The sequence below is a fragment of the Oncorhynchus mykiss genome, chromosome 17 (genome assembly GCF_013265735.2).
Source record: "Oncorhynchus mykiss isolate Arlee chromosome 17, USDA_OmykA_1.1, whole genome shotgun sequence".
Taxonomy (NCBI): domain Eukaryota; kingdom Metazoa; phylum Chordata; class Actinopteri; order Salmoniformes; family Salmonidae; genus Oncorhynchus; species Oncorhynchus mykiss.
In genome coordinates, this window is record NC_048581.1 from 23903036 (window position 1) to 23928244 (window position 25209).

A 25209-nucleotide genomic window follows, 5' to 3' on the forward strand; every position below is an offset into this window, starting at 1 on the left:
ATCTGCAAGGACAGTGTTCTTGTAACAGTCTAAATTTGGCCTATAGGAAGGAGGTGAAATATAATTATTAGTTTAAACCGTGTGGAGATGCAGAATTTAATGCATATACCCACCCACATGGCATCTCTTTGGAGTCATTTGTTGTCGTAATCACCTACTCTGCTTGGCGGATTAACTTCTTTGATCGCAACGCAATTGATTAATGAAAATGATTTTGTTGCATAAAGTGTCTCGCAACTGACAAGGTGATACTGTATCCTGATGTCTAATAGTCGTTTATATGTTCTCCAAAGCGTACTTTCAGGGCGCGGGATGTTTTCCCAATATAAATCTTATTGGAAGAACACTGTAACATATCGATAACTCCTTTAGTAGTGCATTATCTCACAGGTCCTAGAAGTCTGAGGGCATACTATGTTAGAACGTTTCCCCATGGTGCTCCACGAGGAACATCAATCGCTAAATAATAGAAGTATAACCAAACCCCTGATGCAGGAGCTGCTTGACTTTTTAAACATAGACCTCTATATGTTGACATCACGGTTCAGTTGAACAGTGATGACATTAGTGCCAGGGGGAAGAAGAACTCTGCATAGGTTAGACATGTGGCATTGACTTTGCCACAGTTTGGGAAGTGTCATCGTTAGTTACCCTATAGTGAATAGAATGAACTAATTACAAAAAAAAAATGAATTAATTAGCCATTTGGAAACATATTTTCCTTCATCTAAATAGACCTGTGTGGTTAACACACTAATTTCAATATCACAAACGAAAAATACAATTACACAACTCTTACACCAAGGACAGCTTTCTGATGTTGGTAGGTCTATTTTTCGTTCCCCACTGCACAGTTCGTCTTGTCTTCCCCCAGCTGATAACAGCACGTCGAAATTCACATCGAAACTCGTGCCACGTAGTTAGATGGACGATCATGGGTGAGAGATATGAGCAACGTTGAATAATCAATCCATGGTTAATTATCACTCATCAAATGAAAATGTTGCGTGTGCTTCAGATGGTCATATCAGTCCACTAATACAGGACTAGTAAAGGCCCACTGCACTACTTTTGTGAAAATAATTGTTGCTTATTAATACAAAAAAAAAAACGTTCTAATTTATCAGGGGGTGACGCAACACCCTCAGCATCCCTACTTCCCGATACTATGACATCATGTCGGGATCACTGTGGTCCTTCTCACAGGGAAGAAACGCCCACCTTGCACCCTATTTTTGATGATTTGCTATATACACTTGGACGTCATTGCGCTGACCGGCCATTTACTCAGACCAGAGATCCCACGATATAGCCACTGAGGACATCCATGATGAGTTGGAAAGCCAACACATTTTAGACCGCTGCTCCAGAGTTTATATGGATCACTTGAGATGGAGTTTGCCAGGCTATCGCATTACATTTTTTTCTGATTGCTTAGGCACCATCTTTGAAACTATAGGCTATTTTTACTAAACTCTACACACTAACCACAAAACCTTACAACAAACCAGCAAAACGTTATACATCTCTTGCAAAAGCAAACAATTCTTGCAAAACTCTTCAAACTCTTTAAAATAACTGTGTTTTTGCATCGATACATTTCAATAAGCAAACGATGTCACGTTCTGACCTTAGTTCTGTTGTTATGTCTTTGTTTTAGTATGGTCAGGGCGTGAGTTGGGTGGGTTGTCTATGTTCCTTTTTCTATGCTTTGGGATTTCTGTGTTTGGCCTGGTATGGTTCTCAATCAGAGGCAGCTGTCAATCGTTGTCCCTGATTGAGAACCATATTTAGGTAGCCTGGTTTCACTTTTGAGTTGTGGGTGATTGTTTCCTGTGTATGTATCATACGGGACTGGTTCGATTTTCGTTTGTTCAGTCACGTTATTATTTTGTAGTGTTCAGTTGTATATATTAAAATGGACACTTACCACGCTGCACATTGGTCCGACATCTCTTACTCCTCGTCAGAAGAAGAGGAGAGTCGTTACACACAAAGCACCAAATACGAACTGACGGTATACATGCCCTGCTGCGCAGTTTGCAATAAAGTTGTCATGTTTTAAACACTCATACACATAGGTATCCAAATGTGTAAATTATGGATGTGTATTCCAAACGTAACACACTGTCAATACAAATAAGGGGGAAAAGTTGTTTTTTATTCTCAAAATATTCTAATACTCCTCAAACAACAAAAGCGCAGTAGAAGAAAACAAAAAACATTTGTGCTAGAAAAAAAAAGAATAGAAAAATAATAGGCTACATCTCACCTTCTTTGTGGGTCTGGCCATAAGACTTCATCCACATCCCATGCGATGTTGTCTTGAGCTAGGCAGCGCGGAAAGTATTGCCTGGAGTGCCGTAACCAGGCCTGGCATGACCGCTGATCGACGTCTCCACAAGCCTCCTCCAATACCTGTAGAAGGGCTATGCGTTGGTGGGGCTGGCGATCATACACTTTCCAACGCCATGCAGAGAAGAATTCTTCAATACGATTCAAGAACTGAGTGTATGAGGAGAGCGATGAAAAGTGGGTGGGTGACCTGTGAACCAATTGCGGACCACAGCAGCCGGGTGGAAACTAACATTGTCCCAGACGATAACGTACCTGGGCTACTCTGGCCCCTGGCCATTGGGGATTAGTCTGTTGTGGAGGGTGTCCAGAAATGTGATGTGTGCAGTGTTGTATGGGCCTAGGATTGCATGATGGCGAAGGACTCCGTTTTGACTAATAGCCGCACACATTGTTATGTTGCCACCACGTTGTCCCGATACGTTGATGATGGCACTGTGTCCGACTATATTTTTGTCGCGGCCCCTTGTCTTTGCAAGTTTGAAACCTGCCTCATCCACATATATTAGCTCATGTTGCACTGCATCTGCTTCTAGCTCCATGTCTCTCTGAAAGAGACAAGACAAAACAATGTAGCACAGTATGAAAAGACAGGGATCAGTCAATATTATGTAGCACCATACACTTCCAGATCCAGTACCAATGCTAGGATAGTATAGTTTACCTGCACATACTCATATCTCAGTTGTTTTACACAGTCTGAGTTTATTTCGAAAGAGACTGCTTCATCCTAATTCTATTGCGTTTCAGTAGACGACCGTGCAGAGACTCACTCTGTTGACGTTTAGGACTCACTCTGTTGACGTTTAGGAATATGGTGTTATCTACCATTATGTGGTCCTGCAGGTCTCTGAGTCTGATACAGTTATTTGCAATGACCACAATGTGGGTCTCCAGCTCTGGGGTGAGCAGTCCACCTCTTCCACCAGATACGGGTTTTCTTGCAGTTCTGTTAAAACATTTGAATGGTTTTAGTGATAGATCCTTCTCATTACGAAAGTACAGTACATATTACTGTACCAGTAAGACTACAGCCCTTACAGATGCTTACCGGTTCTCATTTCGAAATATCCGGATGATACCTGCAACAGTATAACGGCTCAGATTTGGTTGAACCCGTTGCCCAGCCTCCCTCATGCTCATCCCATGGCTGACAACATGATTTCATCCGTTATTGTGTTCCTGACTCCCCTTCCTCTCCTTCTCCCCCGTCCTACTTCACCTCTTCCTCCTCCTCCTACTTCTTCACCTCCTCGTCCTCCTCCAGTTCTCACCCCTCTTCCTCTCTGTCCAATATTGGCCTCCATTGTTGTCCAAACCAAATGTTTACCAGTGGCCTATGTATAGTTCTCAAGCTATGATTTGTAAGTGAACTCATTATCTAAAAGTGTTTTCCCATGTGTCAACGTGGAAAGGCAATTGGCGAAATAGTGTAGCAATGTAGAGACCAATGTTTACAGTTTTGCTAGAAGTGTGTTATTAAATTGCAAACTGAGTGTAAAAGCAGTGGGTGGTGTTTACAGTTTTGCAAAAAAAGTGTGTTATAAAATTACAAACTCAGTGTAAAGCAGAGAACGTGCATTCAGTTTGGCACACTTGGTAAATGCATCGGCTACAAGTGTTAATGGTTTCAGAGATAGTGCTTCAAGAATCACTGTTAGTGTTTAAGCATTCAGAAAAAAAAACTGTAATCACGCATTGGAGTCTGAAAAGGCTCTAGTCTAAAGTCAAGAGACAGTTGAAGTGTTGGCCACCATATGCTTATGGCAAACAACACCAGATCGAAAAACATGCAAAAGAAAGGAGAGGAGATAAGAAGATATTGATTCATGCGTAAAGGCACATATCCCACTGAATGCACCGAAGGAGGTTCATACTGTGTCCGATCTAGCTTTAACGACTCTTGTTTATATCATGGATATATTTACACACATACTAATTTCTACATTTCATTTTTCACATTTGTGATTTGCTAAATGTAATCGACAAATAAAACTGTTCAAATGGATTACATTGTGGTGTTTTTATTCAAAGACAAACGACAGTAACTGTTTGTGGAGTAACATTTTAGATGCATGTTATTTCTTATTAAAGTATATTCACTCCTACTTTAGTCCAACATGGCAACAAATGGTCACTCAGAGTCAACAAAAGAACCCCATAATAGGGAGTTTTAGTTTTAATGGGTGCAATAGTCAAAGAAAGGCTACAGGGCTTTTGGGGGAGGACACCCAACACCATCTCGCATATTTTAACCCCCCACCCCCCGTCATTTCATAAACTTTATTTGCATTACAATTCGAAAAATACATAAAAATAAAAAAAAATCCACCCAGAATATATATAAGATGAAAAATACAGTTTGGTTGGTTAAGCAGTAGTGTTTTAATATTATTCGAACATACTACATATCCATTTCTATTCGTCACGTTTTAATTAGGGCAAAACAGTGACGGAAGAAAATCATACAGGTGTTAGCAATCACAAAGTGTGTCAGGAGAATGTCAGTATGTGCAGTATTAAAATGGTTAGAAATGGTTATGTCGTTACCGAATGATTACCATTATATCAACTGACTGTACAATACTTATCTCAATAAAACGGTTGACCGTTCTCTTTTTAGAGATCACCAAACTCTCTCAGTAATACACACTAATACTGACTGAGATGAGATTGTACTTTATTCATCCTCAAGGGGAAATTAGTTTAGATTCAAATCTCTTCTCAATAGCTGATAAGGAACCAGTGACCCCTATAGATAACAGACAGAAACAAAAATAGCATATTCTCAACAACAAATACAATATCAACTTTCCAGTACAACTTTGAATACAGTCATTCCCATTTGCTGAGACAGTTGATATAGACACACGTTTAGTTGAGTCAATTCAGATTCTGTCTCCAAAATATTTATTGGTTTAATTTACTGGCATAAAATCGTACGGCATGTGGGGGAAATGATCTCAGGAACACACTGGTTACGTTTTCAATCCAAATAAAATAGAATTTTCCTATAAAAACACAATCTACACTTTTACGTTGTCTACAGTTGACCAGCAACTGCAGCAAAATAATCAGACAAAATGCTACACAAAAATATATTCACTTATATAATTTGATATAATTGTATTTCTTATTTCAAAAAACACTCGCACATCTGACTTATCTGGTTGCAGGTGCGAGGGAATATGATAACCTCAAAGAAAAGAGAAACCTGCACATTGCTCTTGCTCTAATTAAAGCATATTTCAAAACAAGTAATACCAGCAAGAGCAGTCTGCGGGTTTCTCTTTTGTTTGAATATAATGGCATTGCAAATTACATTTAGGTTGTAAACTCAAGAGTATGCAAGTTGATATGATGTCCATTCTGCTGCAAGCCATTCTTCAATTATCTTGCAGGTGTCGCCAAATCCACATGAAAGTCCAGCCAACCATCGCAAAGCATCTGTTTAGCTTCTTCACACATCACACCAGGACAACGTCAATTCAATGTCTATCCACGTTTTTTCAATGATTTAAAAAAAAATGATGTGGAAACAACATTGATTCAACCAGTTTGTGCCCAGTGGGGTGGCTCGATTCAATCCAAATCGCTGAAGTTCAAAGTTATAGCGCGATTTACATTTAATGGCAATGTTCCCACGTTTATGGAGACTGCATTCATAGTAAACTGCATTTTGTCAGCTCAATCAGAAATCAAGCATGCTAAATGCAGGTTGGCATTTATTGTCATGAATCTTGCCCTGGAGTCAGCTCTACAGAGTGGTCACTAGCTGGCACAGCCACAAAGTCATAAAAACCTAACCTTAACTCTAACCTTAAACACACCGCTAACCCGAATGCCTAACTCTAACCTTAAATTATGACCAAAAAGCTACATTTAGTTTTCATGAATTTTTACGAATTAGACAATTTTGGCTTTGCAGCTGGCCCATCTAGCGGAAATCGCTCACTGCTGCTCCCAGGGCAAGACTCAATGACAATAAACGTCAACCTTCCGCTATAGCGCTGGATTTCGGTGATACGGATTGAATCAAGCCCCAGAGGTAATGTAAAAGACAACTGTGAGATCACACAGTCGGGTCATCCCATTCTATGTGTTGACCTGGATAGAAAGCAGCAGCGCTGGACTTGATTCTGGCTGCCGGTACTGTTCAAATTCAGGTGCAGGGGCTCCACAATACTTTTGAGCTAATATTCTATAAGAGGAACAGGAGCTCAAGCAGCAGAACATTTGAGGTGCAGGTACTTAGCTTCGATGAGCTCCTGCCCAAGTCAAGCACCGGAAAGGAGCAGAAGCTCAGCGTTCTCTAACCAGGTCCCAGTGTTAGAAGAAGACAGTCAGATACACTGACTTCTGCAAGAGGAGCATGCATGTACATTTGTCCTTGTAACGAAAACAGACCATGAGGATGTGATGTAAGAGAACTTCCTGGTCCGATGACCTCACAAAAGAGTCACACAAGGGTGTTTCTTAAAAAGTATACTTCAGGCCCCAGTCATACTACTAGAAACGTCAGTCAGTTCTCAGAGCGCGCGTATCAGAGTATGGAGGGCTCTGCGGCGGCCATTTTGTGCTCCTTCTTTAGGAAACACAAAGTCCAAGCTGACCCGACACTGGACTTGACCAACCAACTCCTGACGTTCACGTGCCGTATCCCAAAAAAGAGAGTGAAATGCATGCAGACACCAGACACTTCTCTCCACACCTGCTTCCTCTTTCTGTCTCCTTTTAGAAGAATAGGAACTACTTTTTCCATTGAGTAGTCTAGGATCCCTTCACAACACACAGCAACATTCTCTGACCCTATAGTTGAAATATACAGTGTATTTTTTCAATTTCCGCCATTCACTACCATTCTATGGATACACGTCCATATTAGGACATCCTCAGTATCACCATTCAGTATCATTCCATCATACCCGCGTGGTGTCCATATTAGGACTGCCTCAGTCTCAGCAGTACTTGTTCCACCCTCCATCAGTGCTCTCTCAGGTCTATGTGTGCTGATGTATGAGTCTGAATTGTTCCTGTATGTGTTTGTACACTAGTGAAAAATCCAATGTCCCCTCTAGGGATCAATAAGGTTTTTTATTTCATTTCAATTCAGTTTCATTCATCCAATTGGCTAGGCAGTAGGCAGTTGCCATTGTGCTGGTTAGCTGGGATAGCTGGTATACACAGGTTAAGGTTGGGCACTCTGCGGTAGACAAAATGGAAGGGTTGCGAGTTTGGGTGGCTGTGTATCTCCGCTTTGATTCGCTGGGGGTGTGTGTCCAGGGCTAGCTGCTGACTGGTTGCCTCAGTGATGAGAAAGAGGGAGTGGTTCTCGGGGTCATGAACTTTGAACTTGTAGGCGCAGAGCGAGCATACTTCTTCGGTGGTGGAGTACGGGTGGACTAGGAGGGTTTTGGCTGTGCAGCCGCTGTTGACTTCTTGTAAGGCGACTCGCAGGTAGTTCTGAAGGAGAAGGGATACAAGGAATGTGATACAGGTATCATTGATCCAAATATACATGTATGCAAACATGCAAAACAGATATAAAATATACACATGCAAAAATACATGGGAGAAAATGACATAAAGAGAGACAGAGAACATTACACGGATATCAGTTATATGCAGGTGCTCATGCAGGATCAGAACTGAGACACAAATACACAGGAATGTTTTTTTTTTTAAAGACACACAGGGAGAAAGATGAAGTAGCTTTGGTACGACTCTATAGCCTCTATTATTTGTATGGTGTTTACAGGAAGACACAGCCATTTCAGAGCGAACAGAGAAAAACCAAGACAACGTGACATTAGCGCACAATCACATGCATTAGATTAGTCCTACCTCATCTACCTATCAGCTTCCTTCTCAATATCACTCCCTTCTTGACCTTCCCTAACCCGTAAATCAAACACATATTTTTCTTCCAAAAGTGTCATAGTGTTCATAGTTCCAGATCAATTTTGAATACAGATCCAGATGTAGAGGGATAGTCTCGGCATGTCACCACCGGCGCATCTCATGCAGATTGGTGTTGAGTGAAGTTGCCCCTTGACGCTAATCTTGGGTCAGTTTTGCATTTCCCCCCACTAATGGTTAAGGTTAGGACTGGGGGAAAGAAAGCTGATCCTAGATCTGTACTTAAGGGAAACTTCACACTGGAGCCATGCAGATTCAGTCCCCGTCTCGGGGGAGGCGTTTTAGGGGGGTGTTCTTTCAAACTCACTGCCTGGGGTGGGGGGGGGGTCAGATGGGGTTCAGGGCGATACCTGGAAGTCGTCCACGGAGGGTGCCGTGCGCTGGGCGGTGCGTCGGCGGTGCCACTGGTGCAGGGTGTCTCTGGCCTCGGAGCTGAGGACCCTGGCTGCCTGTTCCTCCTGGAAGTTCTTGATGAGAGCCATGGCCCCGTACGCACTGGTGAGGTAGTAGCCACCTGGGAGAGGGAAGGTTGGGGAGAAGGGGAGAGCAGGCAAGGAAGGAGGAGACCCAGGAAGAGAAATATAATACATGTCAATATGGGCATGCTGCAGTTTGACTGTGGTCGTGTTAATGTGTCAACGAGGCTATACGAGGTGGAAAATGACGTATACGGTCTGTATGTTGGTGAAGAATACATTCTGGTTTATACGTGAGTATATCGCATTGCACTCCTACAGTGTGTTTGGGACTGAAAACAGGACAATGGACTAGAGGAAGTGCCCTTTGTAAGATAATCATCAGGAAGCCACTAACTAGAGGGACAATACCTTTTCCAAGGGAACCCACCCACACCTTATGAACATTCCAATTCACATCGTCTTCCTGTGGAACACACTTGTTTCCTACCAAGCCTGCCTTCCAGTCTGGGCTTGAACTTGACCTGTAGTTGCCTTGCACGACCTGAGCTAACACATATGCATGGTTGTGAACTTGATTTTGAGATAAATTGCCTGTTTATTGCAGAAAAAAATGATGTTAGGTAGAGTGTACCAAGATACTAGATTTAATTTTTTATAGACCTGTCTAGATCTAATATTACTGTGAGTTAAAGTGAGGTAGGGCTGCGTTTTGACTGTGGTTTATGATACGGACACACAGGAGAACTGACCAGATTGTGTTGTCCTGACCCAAGTTCCTGAAGTTGGACTATGATTGGGCCAGGCAGATCTATTGTCAGTCCAGACACTGCCTCCTGTACTTGTGTGAAGGTGAAGGTGTGAAGGTGTGAAGGTGAAATCTGTCACCACAAAACTTTGCAAGACGGCCAGTTCACTGGGTCGCTTAGCAGCGTGACACAACACGAGCTTGACTCATTCTGATAGATAAAAGGTAGCGATAGATCAGTTGGAGAAGACAGACAGGTAGACCTCCCCTCTTCAATGATCAGTCCAGGTAAACTGTATACTGTGGTATTGAATCCAGTGTCATTATGTGATGGGAGACCTACCCTCTCCATGCAGCAGTGTGGGATCCAGCAGCTCCATCATGTAGAGGATCTCAGTGTCCAGCTGAGGCATGTCACACTGGGCCAGGACATAGGTCAGCATCGGTAGGAAGTCATCTGCTCCGTACATCCTCCCTGAGAGAGAGAGACAGATTATTATTATTTTTCTGTTAATATTGTACATCTCCAAAGTAAGCTTTGGTAATATGTACATTCTTACGTCATGCCAATGAAGCAAATTGAATTGAAGTCAATTGAGAGAGAGTGGAGAGAGTGGAGAGAGAGAAGAGAGAGCGAGAGAGGAGAGAGAGAAGAGAGAGATAGAGGAGAGCGAGAGAGAGAGAGAGGAGAGAGAAAGAAGAGAAGAGACAAGGGAGAGAGAGAGCGACAAGCAAGAGCGAGAGAGGAGAGAGAGAGAGAGAGAGAAGAGATATAGAGAGAACAGAGAGAGAGAGAGAGTGAGAGGGAGAGAGAGAGAGAGAGAGAGAGAGAGAGAGAGAGAGAGAGAGAGAGAAAGAAGAGAAGAGACAAGAGAGAGAGAGCGACTAGCGAGAGCGAGAGAGGAGAGAGAGAAAGAGAGCGAGAGAGAGAGAGAGAGAGAGAGAGAGAGAGAGAGAGATAAAGGCATGTCACAATGGGCCAGGACGTAGGCCAGTATGGGCAGGAAGTCATCCTCCCTGTACATCCACTCTGAGAGAGAGTTACACAGCGGGGAAAGGCAAGGTGAGGTATAGGAAAGGTGTGGTCAGATGAAAACACACACATGAACACACAAACACACACACTCAGAAGCATGCAGATAAAACAGGGTTAGGGGTCAATAGAATTTCAATAGAATTTCTAAAATATTTGATCAAACAGAAGAATTAAGAAAAAGTGCTTTTTAGTTTCCTTCCTGAATTTACTGAATTTAAATGGAATTGATCCCAATCTTGTGTAATACACAACAAGGTACACTATAGACATATGTGGAACTCATCCACACTCTCTGCACATGCACCCTCTCTCCCAAAACACATCCTCCCCCCAATCCCACCTACCTGAGTTATCCTGCATGATGGTGTAGATGAGTTTACACACTCGGAGCAGCAGCGACACCTTCTTATCCGGGGAGTACATCTTCCTCATGTTGTGGAACTTGTGGCGGATCTTCTCGATGGCCATGGGGTCAGGGGGCACGGCCCCGTCCACACCCAGGTCCTGGGGCCTCCGGGTCTTAGCCAGGGCCAGGTTCTCCCTCAGCTGCTGCCAGCCTCCACTGCTCACCTAGGAGGAGAGGAAGGAGGAGAAGGTTATGAGCGTAGAAGTTTAGCTATAAGAAGTGACAAAGCCCCAATGCTTAAATGGGAGAGGAGAGAGAGGAAGGTCAAGGTTATGGTTATAGATATATAATTACTAGACAAACAAGGTTATGAATCATCATCATGGTCATGATCGCCATCTATTAATTACATTTCTATGATCATTGTTCCTTCTATTTGTTCTATTTCCATCATAGAAATGTCATTACCAGAAGGGGAGAAAACCTCTCAGACCTGTGGTTATGGTGACATCAACTTCAGGATTCTCCTTAGTGTAAACACTGCATATAAAATATATCCTGTTAAAAGACATGAGCTCCTTGACTGACGTTCTACTAACTTTACGAATCAACTATGATTCTATCAGGTGCTGCAATGGAAGACAAAGCTCACCTGGAAGTCGTGCAGGGCCACTTCCACTACGCCCTTCAGTGGCTTCAACACACATTTGTGCATGGCCTTCTCCAGGACAGAGTCTAGAGATAAAACACACAGACACGTTGGGAGTTAGTGGCTGCTTCCCCAAACCGGCTTGGCCCATATTGAGTCGTCAATGGAGTTCAATAAATCTAAACTGGATCAAGACACACTGCCGTGTGCAGGGCTTTCTTCGTCTTTTTTTTGGAGTTCGATCAATGTTTCACACAATTAGGAGGATGTGGTAAAACTCTCCGTTACATAAGAGCCTCACATTTCAAACTTTTAAAGGGGGTAAATCTCATGCCACTGCAAACGCTTTTCCGCAATAAAACGGTAAACGTAAACGCTGTAAAAAGTCATGCCGTAAAATAAATACCATCCATAACCATTAAAAACCTCAACTGACCCAGATGCAGTTTGACCATGCAATAGCATTTTACTGTACGATGGTGCGTACGCTGTGAAGAGCTACTTCCACTGCCTCGCCCTAAAACATAACCCAGCCATAACCATAGCTGAACCTGCACTAACGGACATCACCTCAAGATCCCCGGGAGAATAATGGATACATCCTTGAACACAAAGTTCACAGTTTGATAAAACAATAGCTCACATCCATCACGTAGCCTATTCTATTATTTTTCATCTGACCTCAAACTGTATAAAATCAGGGTCAGCGAAGCGGTGCAACCTGTTTTCAAGCAAATAACTGTTTCTCAGTCATTGCTGCTGATTAACTAGCGGTGACAGAGCCCATGAACCGTAGCCGGCAGCTGGGTACTGAACCGTAGTTTTGCATTGGTTAACGCCACTGTATCATGCAAAAGGACTTCATCCAAATTAATCTAGTGGCCTATTGTGTGGAAAACCTGAGAGTAGCAGAAGTCAAGAAAGGAGGACTGCTTTATGGTGTTTGACATGAGCAATGCTGGGTTTTCCAGGAAAACAGAGCTGGGAGAAAGAAAGAGAGAGAGAAAGAGAGAAAGAGAGAAAGAGAGAAAGAGAGAGAGAGAGAGGTACAGAGAGCTTGAGAGAGAGAGAGAGGTACAGGGAGAGAGAGAGGTACAGAGAGAGAGGTACAGAGAGAGAGAGAGAGAGAGAGAGAGAGAGAGAGAGAGAGAGAGAGAGAGAGAGAGAGAGGGGAGTACAGAGAGGGGGGTGTACAGAGAGATAGAGAAAGAAAGATAAAAAGAGGTAGGTTTGGGGAAGTGTAAGGTTAGAAAACTCCCCACTCCCTACAGACTACACAGCACTATATTCCTATATGTAAATGAGCCAGTTTAGCAAAGCAATGTCAACCAAGGTAAAAACTGGGTAGCGTCTTACTGTCGGCTACGACTAATAAAATAAATATGATTCTGAATAGATGGAGAGGTAGGTAGATTATTAACATGGACTCAGGAGCTGGATAAACACACACTGGTTAGTAGTTCATACACATGAAGTAAACACACACACACACACGTCTCTCTACACTTCCTTACTGCTGGTTTCCTCTCAGGACCTTGACTCCTTGGTATGTTGGGCAATGTTTGTTATGTTGCTATACCTCCTCTGTAAAGCCTTGGGCTACACTGTAAGTCTTGGGCAACAATGGGCTACACTCCTTAGAAAAAAGGGTTCCAAAAGGGTTCTTTGTGGAGAGATAGGGTTCTACCAAGAACCAGTTTGATCAGAAGAACCCTTTTTGGAAGACAAGGGTCCTTTGTAAGCCAAATGGTTCTACCTACAACCTTGAACATTCGACATTGTTTTTGGAAGAGAGGGTTCTTTGATGTTTCTTTGGAAGGCAAGAAGGGTTCTACATAGAACCAGACGTCCTTCATCACTGTTAGGGGACCTCGTCATACTGAAGAATGTGTCTAGTTTTTTATGATTAGCTTTTGTTGTTGTGTATAATAAGGCATATACTATTGTGTATATGAATATGAGGTCCATTGTGTTTACTGTATTTTGATGTGTATTGTGGTGCTACACAGGGCTCATCTGGAAGAGATACCTTGGTCTCAGCATTGACTTAAAGGTCAAATTAAAGGTGAAAACAAATGTAAAAAAAGAATAATATACTATTTCCCAGCATGCTCTATTGCAGGGAGATTTTCAGAATAGTTTGTTTTACTGTAATATCTGTGTTTTTGCATGTACAACGATTGGTTGATACATTTTGTGCTACACAAAGATAAATAACACAGTTCTTTTTAAACATCCAATCTGTTGGATTTATTGCACCCGTTACTGAGATGGTTGTTCCAGTTTAAATGATTGAGGTCGTCTCAGTATTCAATCTTCCCTACCCTAGCAGTCATTCTGAATGCAGGTTGCAGGTGATTAACAATTCCACTTGTTGGATATCATAACTCTGGCTGGATTCCAATAGGAATTACACATCACTTTGCCAGCCAGCATAATGTGACTTGCAGGCCTGATGTGGCCTGTAAACCAGGAGATTCTTAACGCCACTGTGTTACGGTATAACTAGGCCCTCAAAGAAAGGCCAACGACTTCTAGAACTAACCCAAGATAGACCAGAGCCTGTCGTTTCCAATAGGAGCAAATGAAGCATAGTGTGCAGAACAAACAAGGAGGTGGGCAGAGCCAAGCATGAGCTAGTGGGATCCTATTGGCTCATTCTAGCATGTATTTTCATATGTCTGTTAGGGAGCACCTACTCCGTAAAGTGCATGTGTGCAATAACTCAATTCACCCTTATACTCCTCCTAAACAACAACATATTTTACAACTTTAGCAAAAGATAAAGTCTCTAAAACGCAGTCCACTCTGTTTGTTCCAGATTCTAGTTTTGGAAACAGAAAACTGTATGGAGGTCATATGGCAAAAACCCATCTCGCTCAATCTTCTCCCTCCGCCGGCCACTGGGTTTCCTCTGATCACCATATTTGGTAGTGAGTGGAAACGCCAACCGGATGCTTCACATTTATACCTCAGGTGAAATATCTGTCTCATTGTTCTATTTGTGGAAAGGCCTTATGATATACACTACCGTTCAAAAGTTTGGGGTCAGCCTATACAATGAATCATACCATGACTGTACTCATAGGTCACCTACACTACCATTCAAAAGTTTGGGGTCACTTAGAAATGTCCTTGTTTTTCAAAGAAAAATATATATATTTTTTTGTCCATTAAAATAACATCAAATTCATCAGAAATACAGTGTAGACATTGTTAATGTTGTAAATTACTATTGTAGCTGGAAACCCATTATCAGCAACCATCACTCCTGTGTTCCAATGGCACGTTGTGTTAGCTAATCCAAGTTGATCATTTTAAAAGGCTAATTGATCATTAGACACCCCTTTTACAATTATGTCACAGCTGAATACTGTTGTTCTGATTAAAGAAGCAATTAAACTGGCCTTCTTTAGACTAGTTGAGTATCTGGAGCATCAGCACTTGTGGATTCGATTACAGGCTCAAAATAGAACAGCACAAACTGTCTCTAGAGTTAGGGTTAGGTTCAGTTTTAGGGTAAGGGGTTTGGGGTTAAGGAAAATAGGATTTTGAATGGTAAAACCAACCTGTGTGTGTGTATGTGTGTCGGTGGGTATCTGTGTGTGTTGACAGTCCTCTGGTTCCCTTTATAAGCACACACTTGGATACTCTACCTCCATGCTCACTCTTTACCTCAATTACCAGTAAAACTATACATTTTACCCCCCCCCCCCCTTACCTCAATTACTAGTAAATCGATCCAGTTTGGGCTTTTAAATGACATTACGACGACCTACACCCATTTCTCCCTAACGCCTCTTATACATACAGTATACAGTCTACACTGACATAGTATGTCAACAGTGAGTGTAGGAGAGCACGGTCCAAGCTTCACTTCTCTATTCCTGAAAGCCTTCCATAGCCTGCGGCTTTCACCATTACGTCAGTCTGTCTGTCTATACAGGAATCCCATTTGTGTTACTAGTCGAGACTAAACCTTGTAAACATTGTATCTGGTGGCAAACACGGAACATCCTAGCCTATGTTACTGTCCTTTGGGTCGCAGAATGTTAATGTGCCTGGTTTAGTAAATGTATGCATAGACCTATCGAGAGCATTGGTAGTCTTTTATTGTTATGTTTATTACCTGGCATACTTCTAAGTTGAACGAGAGAGAGTCACTTGCTTTGGCAATGTTAACACGTTTCCCATGCCAATAAAGCCCCTTGAATTGAATTGAATTGAGAGACAGAGAGAGAGAGAGATAGAGAGAGGGAGAGAGACAAAGAGAGAGAGGGAGAGAGACAAAGAGAGAGAGGGAGAGAGACAAAGAGAGAGAGGGAGAGAGACAAAGAGAGAGAGGGAGAGAGACAAAGAGAGAGGGAGAGAGACAGAGAGAGAGAGAGAGAAAGAGAGAGAGAGAAAGAGAGAGAGCGAGAGAGAGAACGAGAGAGAGAGAGAGGTCAGCTACCACTCCAACAACCACTTCTTCTCTGAACAATGCTTGGCTGTTGTTGTTTACAAAGAACAAGGGAAAAGAGACGAGTGTAGAATTATGGCTACATAATCATGCAAATACGTATTCAGCCCAAACTCAATGAAAACCCTATTTGACAACATTGGCTAAGTCAGCCTCCATCACAATTTTACTGTCAAACATTATCACTTGCTTGCTTCAGCTCCGTGTCGTCAAAATGAGGACTACGTATTGTAGCCTCCTCTAACTAGGCCTATTTTCTGTCACTAGTAAGTCACACCATATTTGGTCCCACATTAAAAGAATCCCTGACATTTAGGGATTTTGGTTGGGAGATAATTGTAATTTTTGCCATTCCAATTGAACCACGAAAGAAGCTTGGCATTTGGCACAACTGTGTGAATTTGTGCCAAGCTGGAGAGGCCAGGAATAACTGACTGTAGGGAAGGGAGGGTACACTGGCATCTCACTGGCATCTCACTGGCATCTCCGTAACCCAACACTGGTTTCTATAACCAGTCTGTCTTAACATGGACTAATAGGGAGTGCTTCAAATAGCTGGGCTAATTTTCATCATGTACGTAGACTAAGTCTTGACAGTTTATCACTGTAAATATGTTGTAAGTGGATTAGGTCACTGTGAAACTAGTTTTTAGGTATTACTTCCCTATTAGAGCTGAAGTGCTCGGATAGAGAGCCAACATGAGCAAATAATTGGGATATGAGAAACACCCACAACCACACACTCATACAGACGTTCATGTGAAGTACGTATGTATCTACCCACACACCAGCTTCCTTGTAGCCTGAGTTTCAATGATATGTACAGTAGGCCATAAAGACACCACCCCCCCCCCCCCCCCCCCCCCCCCCCCCCCACCCCACCCCACACACACAAACTCACCTATCTGATCCTCGGGTATGAGGGATTCGATGGGCGGGTCCAGTTCGGAGCTCTGTGTCAAGTAGGCCTTCATCTGGGTCATGAACTGTCTGAGGGTCTGCAGGAGGTCTAAGCCTGACGTATGACACCCCTTATTCTCCTGTACAAAACTGATATAATCCTGAACCAGGCATCCAAAGTAGGAACTCTTGTCCCTGGAGAGCTCCGCTATCCTCCTCACGGCTCGCCTTTCTGGGGTCATGAACGTGCTGAAGACTCCAGAAACTTTCCGGAAGTTCAGCGCAACTTTGACCCCGACCCCTCTCCGGTGGGCTTTGAAGGGAGGACGGAGGCCCTGGTCCAGGTCGTTCTCCAGGCTGACGCCGTAGTCTTCCTCTTCTTCGTCACAGAGGTCTTCGTCGTCGCTGCTGTCCTTGTTGTTGCCAAGGTGATGCCGTAATCTGAGAGGGGGGCTGGCGGGGAGGGAGAGGGGAGGGTGGGAGTAGTCCAGAGAATCTGAGGAAGAGGTGGAGATGGACATGTCGCTCAGCGTCCCCTCTTGTCCCTCTCGCCTGGGGGTCTTACCCGGAGGGCTGGGGGGGCTACCAGCACCATTTCCCACTATGGAGGGAGCGGGTATGGCTGGTGTCTGGCAAGGGGGAAGCTTGGCACGGGACAGAGCCTTGGCAATAGTTTCGTCATCAAGAGCGATGTGGCACCGGTGGGCGTCGATGTCAGGTTTATTGGGGCGTGGGGGAGGAGGGTGCTGAGGGTGTTGGTGGGGCACAGGGATGGCGGCGCTGCTTGTCATCTTTTTGGAATGGCTGCTGTGCCTGGCACCCATGGGAGGGCGAGGGGTGGGTCGAAGGTTCTGATTGGATGAAGGTTGCAGTGGTTGCCTGGTGACAACAATGGCTGCGGGCGTTTCGGGCATGCTGCTCTTGGGCTTCTGGGGTAGAGGGGTGGGGGGAGGGGGAGCTTGGCGGCGCTGGGAGAGGGAACGGGGGGGCGGGAATAAGAGGGAATGGGGAGGCGGGGGCCGAGGTGGGCGTGACTTCCTGTTCACGTTGGGGTCAGTGACAGGGGCCGAAGGCGTCCCACCGGTAGTTCCTGGGCTGGGGGTGGAGTGTGTGACGTAGGGGGAAGGAGAGGAGGAAGAGGATGGAGGGTCTTCCTCAAGCCGCCGGTGAGTCTGGAGGAAGAGGGGGTTGACGAAGCAAAGAGCCCCGTTGGACTGGCTTCTCTCCAGGCGAGAGGAGGAGGAGGAAGGGGGACGAGCTGGAGGAACGCTGTTGTGGCGAGTCACACTCTGTTTCCCTTGTGTCCTCTCTGCACCCTGGTTGTCACCGTCTCTGTCAGGGCGCTGTGGTGGAGGGCGAGAGGGAGAGGTTGTCCTTCGCAGGCTGCCTAGAGCAGAGTGCCAGAATCCTAACAGGAGAAAAGATATTAGGAATCATTAACAGAGTCCACACACTGTATACATTTAAAAACCTCCAATAGCTGCCTAACCACAACCTGACCCAATAACACTCAAAGTCATGATAACCATTCAAAGAAACAGACAAACACCTTCACGCACAGACACATACCCTCATACATAGACACTTACATACCCTCATACACAGACACATACATACCCTCATACACAGACACATACATACCCCGATAAACAGAGACATACATACCCTCATACACAGACACATACATACCCTCATAAACAGACACATACATACCCTCATACACAGACACATACATACCCTCATAAACAGACTCATACACACCCTCATAAACAGACTCATACACACCCTCATAAACAGACACATACATTCCCTCATAAACAGACACATACATACCCTCATAAACAGACATACATACCCTCATACACAGACATACATACCCTCATAAACAGACACATACATACCCTCATACACAGAAACCTACAAACCGCCTAGCCCTAACCTTGACCCAAACACACAAATAAAATGCATGAACACCCACAGGAACTACCATCAACACCCCTTTCCCACTTACTTTATCCTCCAGTTCACTGACACATCCACAATATAGTGCAAGTAGCACTGTAGTTAGGCAGTCAACCTTTTTATATCCCTCTCTTTCTTTCTCTCTTTTCCTCTGTGATCCTACGCTCTTCTGAGGCAGCGGAGAATGTGGTGAGCTCAGCCCTGCATCGCCCAGCACTGATTCAAGAATGCTGTCCTGACAGACACACACCCAGAGAGACAGAGAGACGGAGAGGGAGTCACACATGCAAATTCCACAGGGGTGGTGGGAGGAGTCTACACACTGGACAGGCCTACAGTAGTGTATAGGCCCTCCTCTTTCCTGATCGCCCTCCACCTCCCTTCTCTTTGCCCGAGTTTCCTGCTGCGATGCAGGACATTGGTTTCCGTTACGATCGTCTCTTCTGTTTTTTCACTTGTATCCACTGAATCAGTCTATTGTTTGCTGGCACTTGGTACACAAGTCTCTGTGCTAACTCATTCAGACAAACAATCACACACTAAGAAATACTTTACAGAATAATGGCATTCATGTAATAGAATCTACAGACTGTTATAAATGATTCCATAAGTTACTTTAGAGGACTGCGAAGCACATTCTGTACGCATTGAATTCCACAAGCACACACACACCCTCTGCACAGCAACACATCTGGAACGGCAGAGAGCGACGGAGCTATGTCGGGCACCGCTTCAAAGGGCTTTTCACACCTCTCTAGTCTAGGGACGGAAACAACTCGGTGGTATTGATGCAATGCCCACTTGAGAAACATGACCTCTGGAGCTAGACTGAGACAGGCAACCTCTCCCTGCTCTTTACCCCACCCAGAGTGCACTCATCCTGGGCTGGGTTTAGCAGTGACCCCACAGGGAATAGCCTGGATGGATCTCCTGCAGAGAGCATACTGATAGTTCAAAGGACATTTCTTCCTCCACTACTTTCTGAGCCTTGGACAGACTCTGTACCCAGAGCTAAATTGTGTGTCAGTAATGTATTCATAACCTTCCGTAATGGAGTATACTGCAACAAGGTGTGTATGTAGTGAGTGAACAAACTCAATTCAGTAGGGGGAACAATGTCCGCTATTCCCTTCTTGACCTTGTAGTTAGTATGAATAATTCATGAACTACGTTGAAATGACTTAGCCGAGCCAAAGTCTGCTGCCCTTGGAAAAACCTTTGATAAAATCTTGGTGCCGCAAAACAATATCCTTTTTGCCCCCTGAGAGAGAAAATACCCATTATGCATTTCTGTACAGGATTTACCGCAGTGTTTGAGCTAAAAGGCTCAGCCTTTTCTGTAAAACACTGGCGACACACTGGTGTGGGTTTAAATCTCCATGGAAATGTGGCACCAGAAAAGTAATATTTGAGAGGCTTCAAGACGATCTGCTTTCTTGGTACCCTAGACAGACAGCATGAATTTCATTCACGTGTTCCACACAATAACATAGAAGTCTTGAGACGTGTCTGCAAATATATATTTTCTCTCTGTGCCTGTGTCCATGCCTGTGTGTGTGTTCGTGCCTGTGTGTATAATACTCCAGTCACCACACCCTCCTCCCCAGCCCTGAGTTATGCAGCCTGCCTGGAGGAAACTGACTCACACACTGGAGTTTCAACAGAAGGAAACTAAGAATATCATGACAGAGTGACTAACTAAACCTGCCATGAAACCAGATCACACCGGTCAGCATGAGTTAACTAACATATAAAACTAATAGATGCTATCAGTAGCCGCAGCACCTGTACACATAGAAATGTCACTCTGTGGAATGAGGGGCTTTTTTACGTTATGCTTGTATGTACTCAAGGAGACACAGCCCATTTGGATTCCTTCTATATCAATTTACTATCGGATAATTCATTGGCTTATAGCCCACTTTTGGGGACATTCTCCACTTTTCAACATCATATTCATTATCTCCAGGGCCAGGTTTAAAGTGGTTTAAAGGGATAGTTTAGTCTGGGACTTCCCCAGAGTCAGATGAACTCGTGGATACCATTTTTCTCTTAACAATTGCTAACTAGAATTAGCGCAATGACTGGAAGTCTATGGGAACAGCATGCTAGCTGTTTTAGTGGACTTCCAGTCATTGTGCTAACGCTAGTTAGCATTGGCTTGCGAAACTACCTCTAACTTCCTTGATACCGGACGCAGATACATATAAATGGTATCCACAAGTTCATCTGACTCTGGGGAAGTAGATAAAGGGCCTCATTGCCAGAATCCCAAACTATCCCTTTAAGCAGAGAAGAAAATAGAGTTGATCACATTCTACCCATCTATTACTGTAGTACCTGCTCCTAGTTGGGCCACCTCATCCAGGTCTTTCTGAGTCTTGGAGGCTGCAATGGCTTCTGGGAGATTCAGGGTGAAGGGAAGGACGTCCCTGAAAAAAGAAGAGAGAGAATGATCCAACTATGTCTATAATGTCCAACAGATATTCAGGAGACTCCGAGAGTGGACTTTCCCAGTCTGTATCTCCTCCTGCTAGCTGGACCTGTGTTCTGTCCTCAGGGTGGGTGATGTCACAGGGTGGTAGAAGGGGTTTGTCAAAGCAAACACAACAGCCTGAACACCAGGGCGACCGGTGCAGAGAGATGAGGAAGAGAGTGACATCACTGTGCTGTTACTGTCAACTCAATGCCAACTAACATCCTTGAGGCCTCAGCTGGTGAATCTCTTCACAAGCAATCACAATGTGCTGACTAAAACATTCCTTTTTACTGTCAAATTGAATATGCAAGTTATTGAGGATATTTTCCCTACTAGGTCCCTTGTTATTAATGAACTTTAACTCGGGCCTGGAGTTTTTTCCTCGTCACGTCAAGTGAATATGAAAAACTCCTGCCGCTAATGATAGTAAAGTATATCATTATATTCTGTATTTTTCCCAGATTGTGTTGTGCTGTGTTGGGTATTATGGATATTACTGGAAATTACTGGATATTACTGAATATTACTGGGCATTACTGGATATTACTGGGTATTACTGGACATTACTGGGTATTACTGGACACTACTGGATATTACTGGGTATTACTGGACATTACTGGGTATTACTGGACATTACTGGACATTACTGGACATTACTGGATATTACTGGACATTACTGGGTATTACTGGACATTACTGGGTATTACTGGACATTACTGGACATTACTGGACATTACTGGGTATTACTGGACATTACTGGGTATTACTGGACATTACTGGATATTACTGGACATTACTGGATATTACTGGACATTACTGGACATTACTGGACATTACTGGACATTACTGGGTATTACTGGACATTACTGGACCTTACTGGGTATTACTGGACATTACTGGACATTACTGGGTATTACTGGACATTACTGGACATTACTGGGTATTACTGGACATTACTGGGTATTACTGGACATTACTGGATATTACTGGACATTACTGGATATTACTGGACATTACTGGACATTACTGGACATTACTGGGTATTACTGGACATTACTGGGTATTACTGGCCATTATTGGACATTACTGGACATTACTGGGTATTACTGGGTATTACTGGACATTACTGGACATTACTGGGTATTACTGGACATTACTGGACATTACTGGACATTACTGGACATTACTGGATATTACTGGACATTACTGGACATTACTGGATATTACTGGATATTACTGGATATTACTGGACATTACTGGGTATTACTGGACATTACTGGATATTACTGGATATTACTGGACATTACTGGGTATTACTGGACATTACTGGATATTACTGGACATTACTGGGTATTACTGGACATTACTGGACATTACTGGATATTACTGGATATTACTGGACATTACTGGATATTACTGGACATTACTGGATATTACTGGACATTACTGGGTATTACTGGACATTACTGGATATTACTGGACATTACTGGACATTACTGGACATTACTGGATATTACTGGACATTACTGGATATTACTGGATATTACTGGATATTACTGGACATTACTGGATATTACTGGACATCCCTACCGGCCAAGCCCTTACTGGACATTACTGGATATTACTGGACATTACTGGGTATTACTGGATATTACTGGACATTACTGGATATTACTGGATATTACTGGATATTACTGGATATTACTGGATATTACTGGGTATCACTGGATATTACTGGACATTACTGGCACACTTTCCTTTCATCTACTTCCCTGACCACAAAGGTTTTACGTAATTCCACTTGTGGGGTATTGTTGTATGTTTACTATAAGTTGGTATTTTGTCATTATTGGACATTACTGACGTTACAGTTGTTTAATGTTTCGGTTTCTATTTCTCAGTGGAAACAAAGTTCTGACGTGTCTTTCGCTCTGAGCTGTCGGTCTGCCCAGCTGGCATGGAGCCGGTCTAAAACCAGAAGTGAGAAGAGGGCAGTTGTCACGTTCTGACCCTAGTTCCTTTATTTTGTCTTTGTGTTAGTATGGTCAGGGTGTGAGTTGTGTTGGGCAGTCTATGTTGTGTTTATGTGTTTGGCCTGGTATGGTTCTCAATCAGAGGCAGGTGTCATTTGTTGTCTCTGATTGAGAATCATACTTAGGTAGCCTTTTCCCACCTGTGTTTTGTGGGTGATTATTTTCCGCTTTAGTGTTTGCACCATTCGGGACTGTTTCGGTTTTCATTTTGATTCTCTTGTTCTTTTATGTATTTTGTATTCATTCTCATTAAAAGACATTATGCATACGTACCACGCTGCGCATTGGTCCGATCTCTCCTACTCCTCCTCAGAAGAGGAAGAGGAAATCCGTTACAGCAGTTGAGACAAGATATGTCCTGAGGGCTTACCTCTTACTTAACACATGGTACCCGATAATAAAACTACAGGTTATGATCTTATGGACAATTTTTTACTTCGCAATGCTGCTCTCCAGACTGCAGCGCCACTGAAATACATATTTCATTGTTCACTGGAAAAAGGGATGTTTGCAAATGTATGGAAGCATTCTAAACTGTGTCCTATTCCAAAAGACAGTAAGGAACCCATTACTCCTGCCAATTGTCAACCAATTAGTCTACTCCCTTCACTCAATAAGATATTGGAGGGTATTGTGAGTAGACAAATATGGGAGAAAGAATGATCTGATTACAGCCAATCAGCATGCTTATCGCAAAAACCATTCCACTACCACTGCATTGGTTGACATGACTGACCAGTCATGTTATGGATAATGGCAGGTTTGTGGGTGTACTATTTTTAGAGTTTAGCGCAGCATTTAATTTAGTGGATCATGAAATAACTTTGACAAAATGAATGCATTATGGTTTTAAGGAGGTAGCATTGAATTGGGTATAGTCATATCTACCTGACAGGAAACAGTCCACCTATATCAATGGTTCATTTTCTTCCCCCCATGCTTGAAACTGTGGAATACCGCAGGGCAGCTGCCTTGGGCCACTTCTTTATTTAATATATACCAACAACCTTCCTTATGCCTGATCTGAAACTCAAGCTACTATGTTTGCAGATGATACTACAATTTATACAGTAAGACAATCGGTTCAACAGGTACAGCAAGGAGATTTGGAGAATATCAAGGAGTGGGTTTGCCAGAACAAACTTGTTTTCAACACCAAGAAAACCAAAGTTATTTTGGTCTGTTCCACTAGGAAAAAGGAGTACAAACTGAGGAAGTAGCAGAAACCAAACTACTGGGAGTGCAGCTAGACAACTGCTTATCATGGTCATCTCAAATAACTCATCTATCTAAAAAAAAATATTAAAACAGCAAGCATGATCAGAAGGACCAGGAAAGATTATTTTCTTTTTTTGTGTGTTTTTTGTTGTTGTTGAATTTGACCCCTTTTTCTCCCCAATTTCGTGGTATCCAATTGTTTAGTAGCTACTATCTTGTCTCATCGCTACAACTCCCGTACGGGAGAGACGAAGATTGAAGGTCATGCGTCCTCCGATACACAACCCAACCAAGTAGCATTGCTTCTTAACACAGCGCGATCCAACCCGGAAGCCAGCCGCACCAATGTGTCGGAGGAAACACCGTGCACCTGGCAACCTTGGTTAGCGCGCACTGCACCCGGCCCGCCACGGGAGTCGCTGGTGCACGATGAGACAAGAATATCCCTACCGGCCAAGCCCTCCCTAACCCGGACAATGCTAGGCCAATTGTGCGTCGCCCCACGGACCTCCCGGTCGCGGCCGGTTACGACAGAGCCTGGGCGCGAACCCAGAGTCTCTGGTAGTACAGCGCCGTTAACCACAGCGCTGGGAGGCCCCTCAGGAAAGATTCTTAAGCAAACAACACAAGCATTAATTGAGAGTCAGGTGAACTACTGTTATGGGATATACAAATACATTTCTCCC

At 43.6% G+C, this 25209-nt stretch overlaps 1 protein-coding gene across 3 annotated transcripts in view; it reads right to left on the reverse strand.

Moving 5' to 3' along the window:
• Nucleotides 1-4363: 4363 nt before the first annotated feature.
• The window catches only part of LOC110493527 (ras and Rab interactor 2), a 52176-nt gene continuing 31330 nt past the window's right edge, over nt 4364-25209 (reverse strand). For 2 of the 3 annotated variants that reach the window (XM_036949452.1, XM_036949453.1), the window contains 7 exons: nt 21134-21225; nt 16833-18239; nt 11473-11555; nt 10819-11044; nt 9782-9913; nt 8625-8788; nt 4364-7818 (listed from right to left, as the gene is read on the reverse strand). In XM_036949452.1, coding sequence (XP_036805347.1) covers nt 7471-7818; nt 8625-8788; nt 9782-9913; nt 10819-11044; nt 11473-11555; nt 16833-18239; nt 21134-21225 — 2452 coding nt within the window. In that variant the 3' untranslated portion in view covers nt 4364-7470. Of the gene's footprint in view, nt 7819-8581; nt 8789-9781; nt 9914-10818; nt 11045-11472; nt 11556-16832; nt 18240-21133; nt 21226-25209 lie in introns of all 3 variants that reach the window. The other variant, XM_036949454.1, reaches the window with a different exon arrangement.